The sequence below is a fragment of the Saimiri boliviensis genome, chromosome 14 (assembly GCF_048565385.1).
Source record: "Saimiri boliviensis isolate mSaiBol1 chromosome 14, mSaiBol1.pri, whole genome shotgun sequence".
Classification (NCBI taxonomy): Eukaryota; Metazoa; Chordata; class Mammalia; order Primates; family Cebidae; genus Saimiri; species Saimiri boliviensis.
Window position 1 is genome coordinate 43541409 of NC_133462.1, and position 20976 is coordinate 43562384.

A 20976-nucleotide genomic window follows, 5' to 3' on the forward strand; every position below is an offset into this window, starting at 1 on the left:
TGAAGCTGAGGCATAGCCCTGTGTTTATTGTTACAGGGGGTCATTACTGTTGACTCCAGGAATGCATAACTGCGTATCTATTGCTCCCCACTGTTCAAACACCCGAGGCCGGGCACAGTGGCGCACGCCTGTAATCCCAGCACTTTGGGGGGCTGAGGCGGGCAGATCACGTGGTCAAGCGATTGAGACCATCCTGGCCAACATGGTGAAATCCTATCTCTACTAAAAATACAAAAATCAGCTGGGCGTGGTGGCGGGCTCCCGTAGTCCCAGCTACTCAGGAGGCTGAGGCAGGAGAACTGCTTGAACCCGGGAGGTGGAGGTTGCACTGAGCCGAGATGGCGCCACTGCACTCCAGCCTGGCAACAGAGTGAGACTCCGTCTCAAAACTAAACACCCGAGTTCCTGAATGGTGCTTAGGTGAAGATGTGTTAGGTGGAAGCCTGTGAGCCCACCGCCGTCCACAGGGAAGTACACACGCCATCCACGCACTTCCTGTGGTCGCACTTGTCAGGTGACTCTCCTGGAAAGCCCTTATTTCCGGATAACGAAGCCTCTGCCGTTTGTTACGTCTCCCTCTTTCCACAAGAGTGTTAAGAGCAAGGACTATAGACACTTGCTTTACATCTCTGTACTCAGGGCCTGCACCGTCTCGACTGTGTATATTTTGTGAATGAAACGTTTGCTGTATGAATGGGGGATGCTGAGAGGTCAGCATCAGGCATGGAACATGGTCTGTGTGGGAGAGGCTGGGTTTGCACCCCGGTCTGCCTTTACCCCTCACTGGGTTTGGGATCTCTGGCGCTTCACCAAAATGTGAAAGCCTCAGCATTTCTCTTAGCAAGTTTGATGAGTAACTGAACTTGCGAATTTCAGCTGTTGGCCGGTGGCTCACGCCTGTTAATCCCAGCACTTTTGGAGGCCAAGGCAGGCAGATCACAACGTTAGGAGATCAAGACTATCCTGGCTAACACGGTGAAACCTCGTCACTACTAAAAATACAAAAATTAGACAAGTGTGGTGGCAGGCACCTGTAGTCTCAGCTACTTGGGAGGCTGAGGCAGGAGAATCTCCTGAACCCGGGAGGTGGAGGTTGCAGTGAGCTGAGATTTCACTCCAGCCTGGATAACAAGGGCGAAACTGTCTCTAAAAAAACAAAAAAGTGCATGAACCAGTACACACCTTGTAATGCTGATAAATAGTGCCTTAACTGACAGAATTATAAAGTTGATATAATATTCCATAATTATAATGGAATATTTAAATACGTTTTTGTTGGGGTAAATGGCCGTGGACGGAGGCTTACCGAGTGCCTACGTAAAATGGTTGCAGTACTGGGAACAGTAAACCACCGTCAGCCCCTGGGGAGGCCCACTTCCCCAAGCCTTCGGTTCCAGGTGCAGAGTGACCTTGACTCTGCCATGGTATGTGACATGCTCAAGGGCTTAAAATGCCTTCTGTAGCATTACAAAGGAACCAGACTTGTAGGCTCCTTGAGACTCCTCCCTCCCGCCACGCCTAGAATGCCATCTATAAATAACCGCATGCTTCTGCTTTTCAAAGAAACTCACAAAGCCGCCACTGCTAGCAGTCTTTAGAATGACTCGCCAGCTCCTGTTCGCCGAACTTGGCTCCACCATCATGCTACCTCCTCCCCACCATCACCTTGCCCTCACCCCACCATCTGCTGACTGCTCAAAGTGAGTGTAACCAACTGTGGAAAACCTAAGCTCGGGGCCTTCACTGCCTCCAGTACAAGATGGCCCCCTGGTCCCACTTTCATTTTTTTTTTTTTTTTTTTTTTGAGACGGAGTTTCGCTCTTGTTACCCAGGCTGGAGTGCAATGGCGCGATCTTGGCTCACCGCAACCTCCGCCTCCTGGGTTCAGGCAATTCTGCCTCAGCCTCCTGAGTAGCTGGGATTACAGGCACGCGCCACCATACCCAGCTAATTTTTTGTATTTTTAGTAGAGACGGGGTTTCACCATGTAGACCAGGATGGTCTCGATCTCTCGACCTCGTGATCCACCCGCCTCGGCCTCCCAAAGTGCTGGGATTACAGGCGTGAGCCACCGCGCCTGGCCCCCACTTTCATTCTTAATCTTTGTCTCATTTCTCTGTCGCCACTGAACTTGGGGTACCCACAGGTGGTATGTGGGGGCTGGCTCCCCACATATTTTCAGAGTAAAAAATATTAGTATACAATTTGTTTGAACATCGTTGATAGAGTATTTCTAGGAAACAACTAGTGAGGAATTTGGTAATTAGTGTAGTTTTTTTTTTTTTTTTTTTTTTTGAGACACAGTTTCGCTCTTGTTACCCAGGCTGGAGTGCAATGGCGGGATCTGAGCTCACCGCAACCTCTGCCTCCTGGGTTCAGGCAATTCTTCTGCCTCAGCCTCCTGAGTAGCTGGGATTACAGGCACATGCTGCCACGCCGAGCTAATTTTTTGTATTTTTAGTAGAGACGGGGTTTCACCATGTTGACCAGGAGGGTCTCGATCTCTTGACCTCGTGATCCACCCTCCTCAACAGGCTGCCTGATGTGAGAGAGGACCACGTGGATGGACTAACTCCGTGGTCATTCAGCAGTGCTGTGTGAGATCAAACGTGTGTGTGTGCTTTCTGGCTGGTGTGGAGGCGGTTACCGTTGTCTGCACACAGAACCATAAGCCGTTCTGAGAGAACAAAATGTTTAGTAGAAAAGTAAGGTAAGACCTGAAGAGGGAGTCAGAGCTTTAGAGGTTATCACCACGATGGTCAGAACTCGTGGCTGGTGGACGTGGCAGGTGTTACAGTGACCCACACTCAATGTGTTCATGTCGGGGGAGCTCCTGGGGATGTCTGAGGAGACAGAGGTCAGGCAGCTGTGTCTGTTGTAGAGATGCTCCCAGGAATCAGTAGAATGATCTAGAAGGCAGTGTTGGTGATGGTCCTGTGTACCACCTGTACGTCTTGAGTATGCCGGCTCTACAAGGTGGGTAACGACTTCTCTGGTCCTGCCTGCCAAACCTCATGCAAATTAGAAAATTAGCAAATTTTGGCCATGCGCAGTGGCTCACACCTGTAATTCCAGTACTTTGGGAGGCCAAGGCGGGTGGATCACGAGGTCAGGAGTTCAAGACCAGCCTGACCAATATGGTCAAACCCCATTTCTACTACAAATACAAAAATTAGCTGGGCATGGTGGTGTGCGCCTGTAGTCCCACCAACTCGGGAGGCTGAGGCAGGAGAATCCCTTAAATCTGGTAAGTGGAGGTTGCAGTGAGCAAAGATCGTGCCACTGAACTCCAGCGTGGGGGAGAGAGTAAGACTCTCTTTAAAAAAAAAATGCTGGGCGCGGTGGCTTACGCCTATAATTCCAGCACTTTGGGAGGTCGAGGCGGGTGGATTGCAAGGTCAAGAGATCAAGACCATCCTGGTCAATTTGGTGAAACCCCGTCTCTACTAAAAAAATTAAAAAATTAGCTGGGCATGGTGGCACACGCCTGTAGTCCCCGCTACTCAGGAGGTTGAGGCAGGAGAATTGCTTGAACCCAGGAGGCGGAGGTTGCGGTGAGCCGAGATCGCGCCATTGCACTCCAGCCTGGGTAATGAGCAAAACTCCGTCTCAAAATAAATAAATAAATAAATAAATAATCAAATTTTAACTTGGAGCCATAAAGGAATGACATTCAGGGAAATGTAGTTCCCAACCTTAAACGTGTATCCATAACAAAACCGTCTACAGATTTCATTGCGGTTTTATAGGTCTCCCTTCTCAGTTCAAAGCCTACTGTCTAACTCCCAGTGAGAAATGAGGAAAAACAAATTGCAAAAGATGATTAGAGACTGTACTTTATGGAGAACTTGGTAAACATTCCAAATTAGAAGGTTTTGTGGAAAAATTTCAGTATGGTACCATATATAAAGGAGGATAGCCACTATCGGTAGCACTAAAGTAGTAAGAATAAGAAGTACCAATGTTTCATTGTTGTAATGATACCATGCAGAAAAATACAGAAACTATGTAAAAAATTATGTCAAGTTCAAAGTACACTTCAGAACACCACAGGTCCAATAAGGTTCAAAATGAAAATATTTAAGTGCTGAAACACTCAACTATTAAAACTTATGTACTACAGCGAAAAGAGGACTTAATTATTTTCTCGCATAAACATTTTTGAAAGAGCTGGAAATTCATTACTAATGGGTGTGTTTTGCAAATGAGGTATTGACAGAGACAATATCATACTTATCACTTGTATGATCGCTCTCCCGGTGTGAATTTCCTGGAGTGTTATACATGAATTAATGTGAGGTGACCCCGTGTTACTCACAGAACTTCTCTCTAGTGTGTGCACTCACTGGTCTCAGAACCACTTGACAACCGAAAGCTTCTGAGTATCGTGTACATTCACGGGATTTCTATCCGACGTGTGTTCTCACATGGTTCCGAAGGGAAGAGGGCCACCTGAAGAACTTCCCACACTGTCGACACTCGTGGGGTTTCTCTCCCGTGTGCATTCGCACGTGTTTCTGTAAGGATGATGACCAGCTGAAGGCTTTTCCACACTGCTTACAGGCGTAAGGCTTCTCTCCACTGTGAGTCCGCAGGTGACCTTGGAACGACCTGGAGGAGGTGAAAGCCTTCCCGCACCGTTCACATTTATAGAGCCGCTCCTCCGTGTGAACTCTCACGTGCTCTCTAAATGTCGAGGGCCAGGCGAAGGCTTTCCCGCACTGCTTGCACTCATAGGGTTTCTCTCCCGTGTGAGTTCGCACGTGACCTTGAAAGGATTTGGGAGAGCTGAAAGCTTTCCCACAGTTTTCACAGGTGTAGAGATTCTCTCTGGTGTGCATTCTCACGTGTACTCGAAAGGTCTCAGGCCAACCGAATGTTTTCCCGCAGTGCCTGCATGCGTAGGGCTTCTCTCCCGTGTGAGTCTTTTCATGTCTCTGAAAAGACTGTGGGTAACTGAAGGTCTTCCCGCATTGCTGACACTCATAGGGCTTCTCTCCCGTGTGTGTGATCATGTGTCTCTGAAATGTTGAGGGGTACATGAAGGCTCTCCCGCACTCCGTACATTTATATGGCTTGTCTCTTATGTGACTCCTCCCATGTCTGGTGAAGCTCGAGAACTCAGGAAAGGCCATCCCACACTGCCTGCACTCATAGGTTTTCTCTGCTGTGTGAATCTTCACGTGGTGAGAGAGGGAATGGGGATGACGGAAAGTTTTCCCACACGATTTACACTCATAGGGCTTCTCCCCAGTGTGGGTTAGCATGTGTCTCTGAAAGACTGAGGGATAGATGAAGACCTTCTCACATTCCTTACATTTATAAGGCTTCTCTCCCAAGTGAGTTCTGACGTGTCTAGTCAAGCTTGAGAACTGATGGAAGGCCACCCTACATTGCTTGCATTCGTAGGTTTTCTCTGATGTGTGAATCTTTACATGTTGGGTGAGGGAGTAGGAATGGTGAAAGGTCTTCCCACATAATTTACATTCATAGGGCCTCTCTCCAGTGTGTGTGATCATGTGTCTCTGAAAGATGGAGGGGTAAATAAAGGCCTTCCCACATTTCTTACATTTATACGGCTTCTCTCCAGTGTGTGTTCTCATGTGCCTTGTGAGGCTGGAGAACTCCACGAAGACTTTCCCACAGTGCCTGCATTCACAGCTCCTCTCGGAGGCGTGAGCCCTGATGTGCTGAGTGAGGGAATAGAAATAAGGAAAGGTTTTACCACATAATTTACATCCATAGGGCCTCTCGCCAGTGTCAGTTCTTACGTGACCGTCGAGGCGTGAGGGACAAACGCAGGCGTGCTTACGTTCCTGACACGGATGTGGTTTTCGTCTGCAGTGAGACTTGACGTGCCTCTTGAGAGAAGAAAGATGCATGAAGACTGTCCCACACCTGGTGCATTCGTATGGCTTTTCTCCAGCAGAAATTTCCTTGTGCGGGGTAAGATGTGGCATTTGATTGACGGTTTCTCCATATTGATTACCTTCATTATTTTTACAGACTCTGTCCACCATATGATTTCTGTTAAAAATGAGAAACATTCTTATTTATGGTATGTTTAATGATTTGTTGATATGTATTAACAAGTATTACAAATACATTTCAGTGTACACAAAGTTTTTTTATTCTGAATTGTTTAAAGAGGCATATTTACTATTAAGACAGTGTTTATGAGACCAGACACAACGGCTCACGCCTGTAATCCCAACACTTTGGGAGGCCAAGGCAGGTGGATCACCAGGAGTTTGAGACCAGCCTGGCCAGCATGGTGAAAGACTGTCTCTACAAAAGATACAAAAAATGAGCCAGGCGTAGTGGCAGGCACCTGTAATCCCAGCTACTCGGGAGGCTGAGGCAGGAGAATTGCTCGAATCCAAAGGCAGAGGGTGCAGTGAGCCAAGATCACACCACTACACTCCAGCCTGGGCAACAGAGCAGACTCTATCTCAGAATAAAAAGAAATGCAAAAATTGGCCGGGCGCGGTGGCTCAAGCCTGTAATCCCAGCACTTTGGGAGGCTGAGGCGGGTGGATCACGAGGTCGAGAGATCGAGACCATCCCGGTCAACATAGTGAAACCCCGTCTCTACTAAAATTACAAAAAATTAGCTGGGCATGGTGGCACGTGCCTGTAATCCCAGCTACTCGGGAGGCTGAGGCAGGAGAATTGCCTGAACCCAGGAGGCGGAGGTTGCGGTGAGCCGAGATTGTGCCATTGCACTCCAGCCTGGGTAAGAAGAGCGAAACTCTGTCTCAAAAAAAAAAAAAAAAAAAGTATTTATTATATCTATTATATTTATTTATTTAATTAAAAAAATCATTTAAAAATTTATTAAAAGTTATTAATCATAAATTTATTATTAATTTATTAATAAATTTATAAATTATTAATTTATTAAATTTATTTTAAATTAAATTTATATTAAATTACATTATTCACATTATTAAATTAAATTATATTAATAATTACAATTATAATTATGATTATTTATATATGTTTTATATGTTATATATGTATATTATATAATTAATTATTTTATGTTAATATATAATTAATATAATTATGTTAATATTAATTATATAATTATAATTAATTATATAACATACATATATAACATAAAACATATTAATATAATTATATTATATATTAACATATAATTATATATAACATAATTATTTATAATATATAACATACATATATAACATATATATCAGTAATTATAACATATATATCAATAATTATATTATATAATTATATGATAATTTAACATACATATATAACAACATATATCAATAATTATAATTATATTATAACATAATTATATAATTATAATTATATAATTATAATATATATAACATACATATATAACATATAACATATATACATATATAATATACATATATAACAGATATAACAGATACATAATTATAACAATTGTAATTATAATATATGTAAGTATAATATAGTAATATATAATATATTACTATATATAATTATATTAAATTATGTTAAATTTTTATTAAATTTATTTTAAAAATTTATTTAAATTTATTTAAATTTAAATTTAAATTTATTTATTAAAAAATTTATTTAATATATTTATATTTATTATATATGGGGTTTTCCTGTATTTCTAACTGAATTATGTTTTAAACTCTCAATGTCTAAGTCAATTAAAAAAATTATCTTTGGGGCCGGGCGCAGTGGCTCAAGCCTGTAATCCTGGCACTTTGGGAGCCTGAGGCGGGTGGATCACGAGGTCAAGAGATCGAGACCATCCTGGTCAACATGGTGGAACCCCGTCTCTACTAAAAATACAAAAACTTTAGTTGCATACGAAGATTACTTCCTTCTCTCGTGAGTGCAACTCACCTTAGATTTCTGTGGAGACCTTCAATGCTGCAGCCTTCGCAATTTTTTTCTAAAGTGTAGGCGCAGGAATTATTTCTCGTGAAGTTCGGTATTGTCTGTTCCTGAGATATTTCCCCCCCGTACATATCCTGCTGAGAAACTGAACTGTCGGCCTCACATGGAGTCTCATCGTCTGAAACAAAAAAGTGAAAATCTTGTAAGGAGTAAGACCAGGACCGAACAGAGAAGACACCGAGGAGTTGAGCATTTTGAGGACTGTATCAGTAATCGAGGTAAGGGGTCCAAGTGGCAGGTGTTCAACACAGTCAGTCACAGGTGTGCGATCCTAAACGACCCATCAAGGCCACCCCATACTAGTTCTTTAAACCGAGACAGAAATAACATCTGTTTCACACAAGTTTCACTGTTACAGAGTAATGAGTGGATTCTAGGTCCATGATGGCTGAGAACACCTGTGTCTTACTCCTTTCCCACATTTCACATGTTGGAACGATACTGATGAGAAAGAAATGGGTTCATGGGGCCGAGCGCGGTGACTCACACCTGTAATCCCAGCACTTTTAGAGGCCAAGGCGGGCGGATCAAGAGTTCAAGAGACCAACATGGTGAATCCCCGTCTCTACTAAAAACACAAAAATTGGCTGGGCGTGGTGGCATGTGCCTGGAGTCCCAGCTACTCAGGAGGCTGAGGCAGGAGAATCTCTTGAACTCTAGAGGCAGAGGTTGCAGCGAGCTGAGATTGCGCCACTGCACTCCAGCCTGGGCGACAGAATGAGATTCCGTTTCAAAAAAACGGAGAAAGAAATGAATTCATTAAAAACTGAGTGAAGGAACGACGTCATCCTTACCTACTGAGGCCAGGTTCCGGAAGGTTTCCAGCATCACGTCTCTGTAGAGGTTCCTCTGCGCAGAATCCAGTAAAGCCCACTCCTCCAGGGTGAAGTCCACAGCCACGTCCTCAAAGACCACCGAGTCCTAAGACAAACCACACAGGTGCGCAGGACGATTGGGGACACGGAAGGTGCTGGGGAACCTCGTAATTCAGACGAGACTGTGCTGTCCCCGCACCTCCTCTGTGATGCGCACGTGAGTGAGACCTTTTCCTTATTCACAACCACTTCCTCGTAAACTCCACGGTACCACGGTTGGTCTGCACTTCCCTCTGCCTTCTTACTGTGACTGCTGTTCTCTTCCGCCCCTCTACCAGCAGGGTCCGGGGAGAAATGCTCTGCAGATGAACTAACTTTTCCATCTGCAATGTCGCAGAATTGTCCCAACCACGCTTACTTCATAGGTCTTTAGGATAAGACCTACGACTGGACAAGCCTGTGACCGGCAGCTGGGAGAAAACGGTCCTTGGGATCTGCTGCCTGGTAAGGGCACCTTCGTCCAGGTGGGCCTCAGCCCACAACAGAGTTTCAAAATTTACTGCTGGATGTGTAACATGTAAAATACCTATTTACCAATAACAGCACAGAGGAGGTGGGTGGGAGCAAGGGACATGACTATACATGGGGAAGTATTAATTAAAATGCACTGTTTTGGTGTGTAATAGTCATGGATGTAGTATATATGAATCATGCCATAAAAGTGGGGGGGGGGCAGGAAGGAATAGAGCTACCTAGGAACAGCATTTCTGTATCTCACCGGAATCAGGCTATTGACATGAATCTGCAGTGCATCTGATAAGCCTCACATTAATAACATAGTAACCCCTAAAGCATCCAATTAAAAAGAAATCAACAAATAGTAAAAAGTTAAACAATGGAAGGCCGGCCGCAGAGGCTCAAGCCTGTAATCCCAGCACTTTGGGAGGCCGAGGCGGGTAGATCACGAGGTCGAGAGATCGAGACCATCCTGGTCAACATGGTGAAACCCCGTCTCTACTAAAAATACAAAAAACCAGCTGGGCATGGTGGCACGTGCCTGTAATCCCAGCTACTCAGGAGGTTGAGGCAGAAGAATTGCCTGAACCCAGGAGGCGGAGGTTGCGGTGAGCCGAGATCGCGCCATTGCACTCCAGCCTGGGTAACAAGAGCGAAACTCTGTCTCAAAAAAAAAAAAAACAAAAAAAAACAAAAAACAATGGAAATGCTTCCTTAGAAAATAATGAAAATGAAAGAAACACAGAAAATTAAAAGTAAAATGGCAGTTCTAAGTGTGTCTGTGTCAGCAACGACACTAAATGGGAATGGACCGCAGACTCCTTTATTTTTTTATTTTTTGAGACAGAGTTTTGCTCTTGTTACCCAGGCTGCAGTGCGATGGCGCGATCTCGGCTCACCGCAACCTCCGCCTCCTGGGCTCAGGCAATTCTCCTGCCTCAGCCTCCTAAGTAGCTGGGATTACAGGCACGCACCACCACACCCAGCTAGTTCTTTGTATTTTTAGTAGAGACGGGATTTCACCATGTTGACCAGGATGGTCTCGATCTCTCGACCTCCTGATCCACCCGCCTCGGCCTCCCAAAGTGCTGGGATTACAGGCTTGAGCCACCGCGCCCGGCCTCGCAGACTCCTTTAAATGGCAGAGGTGGTCAGGCTGGATGACAGGCGTAACCCAACTCTACACACTGCAGAAGACACGCACTTTTCATCCAAAGAGACACAAGGACTGAAAGCAGATGTGGGGGTGGGTGCTCAGGCCTGTAATCTCAGCACGTTGGGAGGCTGAGGTGGGCAGGTCACTGGAGGGAAGGAGTTCAAGACCAGCCTGGCCAACAGAGTGAAACTGTGTCTCTACTAAAAATAAAAAATCAGCTGGGTGTTGTGGTGAGACTCCATTAAAATAAAATAAAATAGGCCGGGCGCCGTGGCTCAAACCTGTAATCCCAGCACTTTGGGAGGCCGAGGCGGGTGGATCACGAGGTCAAGAGATCGAGACCATCCTGGTCAACATGGTGAAACCCCGTCTCTACTAAAGGTGCAAAAAATTAGCTGGGCATGGTGGCGTGTGCCTGTAATCCCAGCTACTCAGGAGGCTGAGGCAGGAGAATTGCCTGAATCCAGGAGGCGGAGGTTGCGGTGAGCCGAGATTGCGCCATTGCACTCCAGCCTGGGTAACAAGTGCGAAACTCCGTCTCAAAAAAAAAAAAAAAAAATGGATAATTCAAAATAACAGTTGGAATATAAATACCCCACTTCTTTTTTTGTAGAACACAGCTTCATCAATTACCCCACTTTTTTTTTTTTTTTTTTTTTTTGAGAAGGAGTCTTGCCCCGTCACCCAGGCTGCAGTGCAATGGCATGAACTCGGCCCACTGCAGCCCCCGCCTCCCGGGTTCAAGCGATTCTCCTGTCAGGATCCCGAGTAGGTGGGATTACAGGCATGCGCCACCACACTTGGCTCATTTTTGTATTTTTAGTGGAGATGGGGTTTCTTCATGTTGGTCAGGCTGGTTTTGAGCTCCTGACCCCAGGTGATCTGCCTGCATTGGCCTCCCAAAGTTCTGGGATTACAGGTGTGAGCCACATGTAATTTTTTTTTTTGAGATGGAGTCTTGCTCTGTTACCCAGGCTGGAGTGCAGTGCCATGATCCTGGCTCACTGCAACCTCCACCTTCTGGGTTCAGGCAATTCTCCTGCCTCAGCCTCCTGAGTAGCTGGGATTACAGGCACGCACCACCATGCCCAGCTGATTTTTTTGTATTTTTAGTAGAGACGGGGTTTCACCATGTTGACCAGGTTGGTCTCGATCTCTTGACCTCGTGATCCACCCGCCTCGGCCTCCCAAAGTGCTGGGATTACAGGCGTGAGCCACCGCACCCGGCACTTACCCTACTCTTTAATAACAGATAGACCATCTAGGTGAAATACAAGGAAATAAAATAACTGAACAACACTGTCAGCTATTCAGCCGTAACAAGTATCTGCAGAACACTGAACACCACAACAGCAAAACACGGATTGTTTTCAAGGGCAGGAAGAAAGTTCTCTAAAAGAGACCATTTGCTAGGCCATTAGAAGAAGCCTCAACACATTTAAAACAACAGAGATACAAAGTATTGGCTGGGCTCGGCAGCGCAAGCCCGTAATCCCAGCATATTGGGAGACCCGGGCAGGTGGAGCACTGGAATTCAGGCGTTCGAGACCAGCCTGGGCAACATGCTGAGACCCTGTCTCTACTAAAAATGCAAAAATTAGCTGGCTTTGTGATGGCACACACCTGTAGTCTCGCTACCTGGGAGGCTGAGGCACGAGAATTGCTTGAACCTAGGAGACAGAGGTTGCTCTGAGCTGAGATCACAGAGCTGACACAGCAACAGTCAGTCTCAAAAAAAACCCAGAAATAATTCTGTTCTCTGACCACAATGGAATGAGAAATGAAACTGGAAACTAATACAGAAAATCTGACAAATTCACTAATATGTGGCTATTAACACATTGCTCCATAACCAATCGATCAAAGAAATCAAAAGGGAAACACTTTGGAGATGGATGGAAAATAAAGGCATAATATACCAAAACTTACATACAAGAAATTAGTAGCTATAAATTGCAAATCAGCAACCTAACTTTGTCCACCTAAACACAACAGGAAAAGAAAACTAACCCTAAGCAACCAGGAGGGAGGAAATAATCAATATTGCAGCAAAATCAATGAAATAGAGAACAGTAAACAATAGAGAAAAATCAGTGAAACCTAAGATCGTTTTTTTTATTTTTTGTTTTTCAGACAGTCTAGCTCTGTCACCCAGGCTGGAGTATAGTGGTGTGATCTTGGCCCCCCCCCAGTCTCCGCCTCCGAGGCTCAAGTGATTCTGCTGCCTCAGCCTACCGGATAGCTGGGATTACAGATGTGCGCCATCACGCCTGGCTAATTTTTATATTTATAGTAGAGACAAAGTTTCACCATGTTGGTCAGGTTGGTCTTGAACTCCTGACCTCAGGTGATCCGCCTGCTGCAGCCTTCCAAAGTGCTGGGATTATAGGCGTGAGCCATTGTGCCTCACCCAAAGCTAGTGTTTTGAAAAGACCAAAACAAAACTGCTTTAGCTAGACGGACAAGAAAAAAGAGACTCAAAATTACTAGGACCGCCGGGCGCGGTGGCTCAAGCCTGTAATCCCAGCACTTTGGGAGGCCGAGGCGGGTGGATCACGAGATCGAGAGATCGAGACCATCCTGGTCAACATGGTGAAACCCCGACTCTACTAAAAATACAAAAAATCAGCTGGGCGTGGTGGCGCCTGCCTGTAATCCCAGCTACTCAGGAGGCTGAGGCAGGAGAATTGCCTGAACCCAGGAGGCGGAGGTTGCGGTGAGCCGAGATCGCGCCATTGCACTCCAGCCTGGGTAACGAGAGTGAAACTCCATCTCAAAAAAAAAAAAAAAAAAAAATTACTAGGACCAGAAGTGGGTGAACATTACTGTCAACCTTAAAGAAACATAAAGGATGATACAAATGCTATGAAAAATTATATGCCAATAAATCAGGTAACTCAGGTAAAACAAACACAATCTCAGAACCACCTTAACTCCCCAAACTAAAGACACAGACAATCCAGGTAGACCTACTGGAAACGAAGAGACTGAACTAGTTCCCAAAATCCACTGAAAGTGAAAAGCCCAACCCCGATTCAAGGCTCTCCCCTGAATTCTATGGAAAATTTAAGGGAACATTAATAGCAAATGTTCACAAGACATTTATAAAAGTTGCAAGTGCAAGGAAGAGTTCCCAAATCATTTTATGAGACCAGTATTATCCTGGTACCGAAACCAGATAAAAAAAATCACAGTAAAACTACAGACCAGTGTGTATTTGGCTATGGATTCCAAAATCCTCAACAAAATACCAGCAAACCAAATCCAGCAATAGAAGCATTCTACCATCATGACTAGCTGGAATTTTTTTTTTGAGATGGAGTCTTGCTCTGTTGCACAGGCTGCAGTGCCGGCTGCAGAATTTGCCATCTGGGGTGAGCTGCTGATCCCCTGAGACTCAAGCCCAATACTTCGTTCATATTTCTGGTTGCGATTTTAAGCGGCAGCCTAGGGAAGAACCATACCTCATTTGTCAACACCCACAGCCAGAGCAAGCCTAGCACTCAGGAGGCCTATCTGGGTTTTGGAGAAAACACACCCCTCACCGACAGGTTTTACTCTGACCCGTCTGTGCCATCACAGAACAGCCTACTTAGGGGACAAGAGGTTCTAGATCTTTTTTTTTATTTGGTTTTTAAGAGTTGGAGTCTCCCTCTGTCGCCAAGGCTGGAGTGCAGTGTCGCGATCTCAGCTGACTGCAAACTGCCTCCCGGGTTCTTGCAATTCTCCTGCCTCAGCCTCCCGAGTAGCTGGGGCTACAGGCATACACCGCCATGCCTGGCTAATTTTTTGTATTTTAGTAGCGATGGGGTTTCACCGTGTTGCCCAGGTTGGTCTCAAACTGCTGAGTTCAAGCAATCCGCCCGCCTCAGCCTCCCTAAAGGCTGGGATTACAGGCGTGAGCCACCGCGCCCGGCTGGAGGTTCTAGATTCTGTGCCAACTGCAATCACGACAGGACTCCACTGTGCCCCTCCTTGGACTCCTTCTCTGGGGGAGCTTCCAAAGCCTGCGCTCCAGCCTCAGGGCGTCTGAAAGCCGTCCTGGTGGTGGTGGATTGGCCACGGGCACCTGGTGCAAGACACTGTCCTCACATGGGCCTCCACAGCCCACTAGAGATGGAGCCGCTCACAGGCCCTGTGCCTCTCAGCGCTGAGCTGCCCTGATGCCTCCAGCAGAGAGGCTTACGGGTACACAGAACATCCTTCCTGCAGCACTGGGCACACCTGGGCCCTCTGGCCCATCCCCCTTGAGGACGGTCTTGTGCACACAAAACATGGACGTGCAAATGACTGTAACCACACACAACAGATAGCTACAGTCTGGAGGCATCACAGGCAGGATGACACTCTCTGGTGGCCACGCAGCTGAGGACTGTGTGGCTCTGGACTGTTCACTGGCCAGCCAGGGAGGGGACGGTTTCAGCAAAGGGGCTTCTTGTCCCATGTGGGTGGGCAGGCAACGTTGCACACTCACCTCAACAACAACAGCAAAATAATCAACACTGTGGCTGGGCATGGCAGCTCACACCTGGAATCCCAGCACTTTGGGAGGCCGAGGCGGGCGGGTCACCTGAGGTCAGGCGTTCGAGACCAGCCTGGCCAATGAAAACCCCATCTTGGCCGGGTGCAGTGGCTTATGCCTGTAATCCTAGCACTTTGGGAGGCCGAGGTGGGTGGATCACCTGAGGTCAGGAGTTCAAGACCAGCCTGGCCATCAGGGTGAAACCCCATCTTTATTTAAAAAAAAAAGGAAAAGAAAACCCCATCTCTACTGAAAATACAAAAATCAGCTGGGCGTGGTGGTGGGCACCTGTATTCTCAGCTACTGGGGAGGCTGAGGCAGGGCAATCACTTGAACCTGGGAGGCTGAAGCTGCAGTAAGCCGAGATCACACCATTGCACTCCAGCCTGGACAAGAGTGAGACTTCATCTCAAAAAAGAAAAAAGAAAGTAACAATCAACATTGCTAAAATATCTGAACTGAGCCCCAGAACCCCTGATGCGTTTTTCTTGGTTTGTCTTCCGTGCCCCAACATGACTACACTTGAAAGCTCTTTCAAGGCTGCTGGTCCTAAGATACGTTGCTTGGCCATTAGCCTCTGAAAATTCACTCGGCGGGGGCAGGAGCATCGCTTGAGCCCAGGAGTTTGAGACCAGCCTGGGCAACACAGCAAGACCCCAGCTCTGTTAAAAATAATAATAATAATAATAAAAATTAGCTGGGTGTGGTGGCATGAATCTGCAGTCGCAGCTCCTCAGAAGGCTGAAGCGGAAGGTGGCTGGAGCGCGGGGGTTTGAGGCTGCAGTGAGCCATGACTGCGCCACTGCACTGCAGCCTGGGTGACACAGGGATTTTGTATCTAGTGAAGGATATAAAATAATCATTGTGGAAAAGTTGTGAAACACTACTGATGACATCAACGGATAGAGAAAGGAGGTGGCGCATGGGCTCAGGAAGGAGACCTCACGCCGCATCAGCGCATCTGCCAAACGGACCTCGGGTTTTCAAAACACTCCATTAAAACTCTAAAACCAGCTGGGCGCGGTGGCTCAAGCCTGTAATCCTAGCACTTTGGGAGGCCGAGGCGGGTGGATCACGAGGTCGAGAGATCGAGACCATCCTGGTCAACATGGTGAAACCCCGTTTCTACTAAAAATACAAAAAACTAGCTGGGCATGGTGGCACGTGCCTGTGATCCCAGCTACTCAGGAGGCTGAGGCAGGAGAATTGCCTGAGCCCAGGAGGCGGAGGTTGCAGTGAGCCGAGATCGCGTCATTGCACTCCAGCCTGGGTAACAAGAGCGAAACTCCGTCTCAAAAACAAAAAACCAAAACTCTAAAACCAGCCTCATTTCTTGTGTTTCTTTGTTTTTTAATTTATGCAAAACGACTTCTAAGAAGTAAAATGAAAGGCAAATGTCTGAGAACAGCCAGGTTTCCTACAGAAGGAGGTAGAGCCATGATTCTAAAACACATCAAGCACTTAAATCGCAACAGTAATTAGGAGGGCCAGGTGCAGCGTCTCACACCTGTAACCCAGCCGAGGCGGGCTGATCGCCTGAAGTCAAGAGTTCGAGGCCAGCCTGGCCACCATGGTGAAACCCCGTCTCTACTAAAAATTCAAAAATTAGCCGGGCTTAGTGGCAGGTGCCTGTGATCCCAGCTACTCGGGAGGATGAAGCAGGAGAAACCCTTGAACCCGGGAGGTGGAGGCTGAGGTTGCTGGGAACTGAGATCATGCTACTGTACTCCAGCCTGGGGACAGAGTAAGACTCCATCTCAGAGAAGAAAAAAAAAAAAAAGGCCAGGTACAGTGGCTCATGCTTATAATCCCAGCACTTTGGAAGGCCAAGGTGGGTGGGTCACGAGGTCAAGAGATCGAGACCATCCTGGTCAACATGGTGAAACCCTGTCTCTACTAAAAATACAAAGATTAGCTGGGCATGGTGGTGCACACCTGTAGTCCCAGCTACTCGGGAGGCTGAGGCAGGAGAATCACTTCAACCCAGGAGGCAGAGGTTGCGGTGAGCCCAGATCGTGCCACTGCACTGCAGCTGGGTAACAAGAGTGAAACTCCGTCTCAAAAAAAAAAAAAAAAAGTAATTAGGAGGACAGTATTGGCAGGATGGGCAAACAGACCAACAGAAAAGTATGGGAGCTCTGTTCCTGGTGCATGAGTATGTGACCGAGCAAGCATTGCCACAGTGCTGGAAACGCAGGGCAGTTCGCCACCTGGGCAAGGAGAGACGGTGTCTACGGGAGAGTAAGGAATCAGCTGCAGGCTCCACAGCCAGCACAGTGCAGCCTTCGCTGTGAAGGACAACAGGACAGCACGTTCCGAAAGCTTCCACGTACAGCAAGCCTTCACAGACGCACACACACACTGACATTCAGCAGTCACAGAGGCAGGCCAGGTGCAGTGGCTCACGCCTGCAATCCCAGCACTTTGGGAGGCTGAGGTGCATGGCTCACTGGAGGCCATGAGTTCGAAACTAACGTGGCCAACGTTGTGAAAGCCTGTGTTTACTAATAATATAAAAATTAGCCGGGCATGGTTGCACATGCCTGTAACCCCAGATATTCGGGAGGCTGAGGTGGGAGGACTGCTTGAACCCACGAGGCGGAGGCTGCAGTGAGCTGAGATCACGTGACTGCACTCCAGCAACAGAGCAAGACTCTGTCTCCAAAAAAAACAAAAAAAACAAAAAAACAGGCCGGGCGCGGTGGCTCAAGCCTGTAATCCCAGCACTTTGGGAGGCCGAGGCGGGTGGATCACGAGGTCAACAGATCGAGACCATTCTGGTCAACATCGTGAAACCCCGCCTCTACTAAAAATACAAAAAAAAAAATTAGCTGGGCATGGTGGCACGTGCCTGTAATCCCAGCTACTCAGGAGGCTGAGGCAGGAGAATTACCTGAACCCAGGAGGTGGAGGTTGCGGTGAGCCGAGATCGCGCCATTGCACTCCAGCCTAGGTAGCAAGAGCGAAACTCCGTCTCAAAAAACAAACAAACAAAAAAAACAAACAAAAGGCGGCAATGAGAAATCCAATTCTATTCAAAATAAGAAAAGTCCTCACCAATGTAAAGGGAATGAAAAGAGACACTGAAAACTCCAGGAAATATCTGCAGTAGCTGAAAAGGCAAAGGGATGGAAAGGGATGTGGCTGCCGAGTACCTAAAGTAACAAGTGCCTGTTACAACAAACCCACAAGCAGTAAAGGCGAGGAAATGCCACCTGGGAAAAACGCTCAAACTCCACAGTAATTAGTGAAAACCAACATGCATTCACCAAGAGATCCTGTCTTATCTGCTAGATGGACGGTAACAAGTTAGACAGTTCTGAGTACTGGAGATGAAGCAGAGAAATAAACACGGCCATGGCCATGAACACTGGTGCGGGCGGCCGTCAGCTCACACCCCCCGCCAGCATTTCCTAGTACGTTCAAGCTTATTCATAATTGCGCCAAGCAGAAAGCTTTACAGAAAATTTTTTTTATAGCATTTTAGGTTTTGGGGTACAAGAACCTGGAAACCATCATTCTCGGCAAACTGACACAAGAACAGGAAATCAAACACCGCATGTTCTCACTCGTAGGCGGGTGGTGAACCATGAAAGTTCCTTTTGAAAGTTCCCTTTTTTATTAAAGAATAAGTGTGCTAATAACTGTGAAGCCCTGTCCTACGTGGCTGTTAGACACGCCATGCTTACAGGCACGCAGTACACTCCATGTCAGGCATCCCCAAACTTTTTACACAGGGGGCCAGTTCACTGTCCCTCAGACCGTTGGAGGGCCGCCACATACTGTGCTCCTCTCACTGACCACCAATGAAAGAGGTGCCCCTTCCTGAAGTGCGGCGGGGGGCCGCATGCAGCCCGCGGGCCGTAGTTTGGGGATGCCTGCTCTATGTCCTTGTCCTTTAACCGAGGTATCTGTGCTGGACGTGCTCACGGGCATGTCCCAGCTCTCCAATGCTTTTGCCTGTTTAGAAAAGTTTTAAGCTGTTAGCCAATCGGGTGTTACTTTAAATTGTGAGGTCTGGCTCCAGCCAACGGAGATCAGACACAGCAGTGAGGACAACCCCAAAGGTGTAAGGGATAATGTGTGTGTTTTCCTTTGTCTATTGTACTCTCATGGCAAGATGGCCAGCGAGGGTGCCCCTCCTGCAGTCCTGGAAGTAAACACTGCATGCCTGAAAGATCCTTTGTCTCAGTGCTGATTTTTCTTTGTGGCACCGAGCATCTATTTTCAACAATAATCTATACCCCCGCAATTTTCCTCTGAACTACAGAAACTTAGGAAGCCTTTCTTTTGCACTTGGAGACAAAAGAATCACTGGATTGGCCCCATCAACTAATCCAAAAATAAACCTGAGCTAGGTGCAGTGGCTCGTGCTGGGATGCCAGCACTTTAGGAGGCCAGGGTGGGAGGACTGCTTGAGTCCAGGAGACCAGCCTGGGCAACACAGTGAGACCCTATCTCTTTTTTTTTCTTTTTTTTGAGACAGAGTTTCGCTCTTGTTACCCAGGCTGGAGTGCAATGGCGCGATCTCGGCTCACCGCAACCTCCGCCTCCCGGGTTCAGGCAATTCTCCTGCCTCAGCCTCCTGAGTAGCTGGGATTACAGGCACGTGCCACCATGCCCAGCTAATTTTTTGTATTTTTAGTAGAGACGGGGTTTCACCATGTTGACCAGGATGGTGTCGATCTCTCAACCTCGTGATCCACCCGCCTCGGCCTCCCAAAGTGCTGGGATTACAAGCTTGAGCCACCGCGCCCGGCCGAGACCCTATCTCTTAAAAAAAAAAACTGAAAAATTTCGGCTGGGTGTGGTGGTGCACACCTGTGGTCTCAGCTACTTGGAACGCTGAGGCGAGAGGATGCTGTGAAGCCAGGAGTTTAAGATTGCAGTGAGCCTTGGTCATTCCACTGCACTCCAGCCTGGGCAACAGAGCGAGGCCTTGTCTCTAAAAATAGGCATGCACGTAAAGTAAATCAGCAAACTGGAACTAACCCAAGCCTGACAAATGCAGGAATGGTTTAACTAATTGGGTCACCCACTATCAGCATGTGTCCAAAGGAAAGAGACCACAGAAAAGCCTTTCACGTTGATATTCATGCTATGTTCATGCTAACAGTCACTTCCTGAAATTTCAGGCCTGGCGTGGTGGCTCACGCCTGTAAGCCCAGCACTTTGGGAGGCTGAGGGGGGGTGGACCGCTTGAGTCCAGGAGTTCGAGACTAGCCTGGGTCAACAGTGAGACGCCCATCTCTACAAAAAATAAAAAATTAGCCTGGCATGGTGGCATGCTCCAGAATTATCTCTGGAGCCTGAGGTAGGAGGATTGCTTTAGCCTGGGAGGTCAAGGGTGCGGTGAACTGTGCTCACGCCACTGCAGTCCAGCCTGGGCAATACAGTAAGACCCTGCCTGAAAAAAAATTTCAAAGGAGGCAAAATTCAAACTCATTATGGCGATAAATAACACATGGTCAAGGCAGAGAGGCTGAAAACAAGTCAACCGTGGTTACCCCGGGGGAGAACAGAGATTAGCTCCGAAGCACACGGGAGCTGAAGAGATGCAGAAGGCCTATTTCTGCAGGCAGTAAGGCCACTGGGTTTCTATTAAAACTGAACGAAGGCCCGCTGTGTGTTCCACGCCTGTGATCCCAGCAGGCCGGACCTTGGGGGGGCTGAGGAGGGTGAATCACTTAAGGTCACGAGTTTGAGACCAGCCTTGCCAACATGGTGAAACCCTGTCTTCATTAAAACTATGAAAATCAGCTGGACATGGGGCAGGGCGCCTGTAATCCCAGCTACTCAGGAGGCTGGGGCAGGAGAAATGGTTGAACCTGGGAGGCCGAGGTTACAAAGAGCAGAGATCGCGCTACTGCACTCCAGCCTGGGAGACACAGGGAGACTCAGTCTCAAAACAAAGAAAATACAAACAAAGAAACCCCTTAATGCATTGTTAGGGGGAAAAGCAGTGGAGGGAAGCTTACAGGTGCTGGGAACAGTAAACCACGCAAACTGCCTCCAGCCTCTGTGGAGGCAAACCT

The 20976-nt window shown here is 47.2% G+C and overlaps 1 protein-coding gene across 4 annotated transcripts in view; it reads right to left on the minus strand.

Annotated features, from left to right (window-relative positions):
- Positions 1 to 665: 665 nt before the first annotated feature.
- The window catches only part of ZNF57 (zinc finger protein 57), a 46467-nt gene continuing 26156 nt past the window's right edge, over positions 666 to 20976 (minus strand). For all 4 annotated transcript variants that reach the window (XM_074384821.1, XM_039465658.2, XM_039465657.2 and 1 more), the window contains 3 exons: positions 8727 to 8853; positions 7879 to 8050; positions 666 to 6027 (listed from right to left, as the gene is read on the minus strand). In XM_074384821.1, the coding sequence (XP_074240922.1) occupies positions 4407 to 6027; positions 7879 to 8050; positions 8727 to 8760 (1827 nt within the window). In that variant the 5' untranslated portion in view covers positions 8761 to 8853 and the 3' untranslated portion in view covers positions 666 to 4406. The remainder of the gene's footprint in view (positions 6028 to 7878; positions 8051 to 8726; positions 8854 to 20976) is intronic.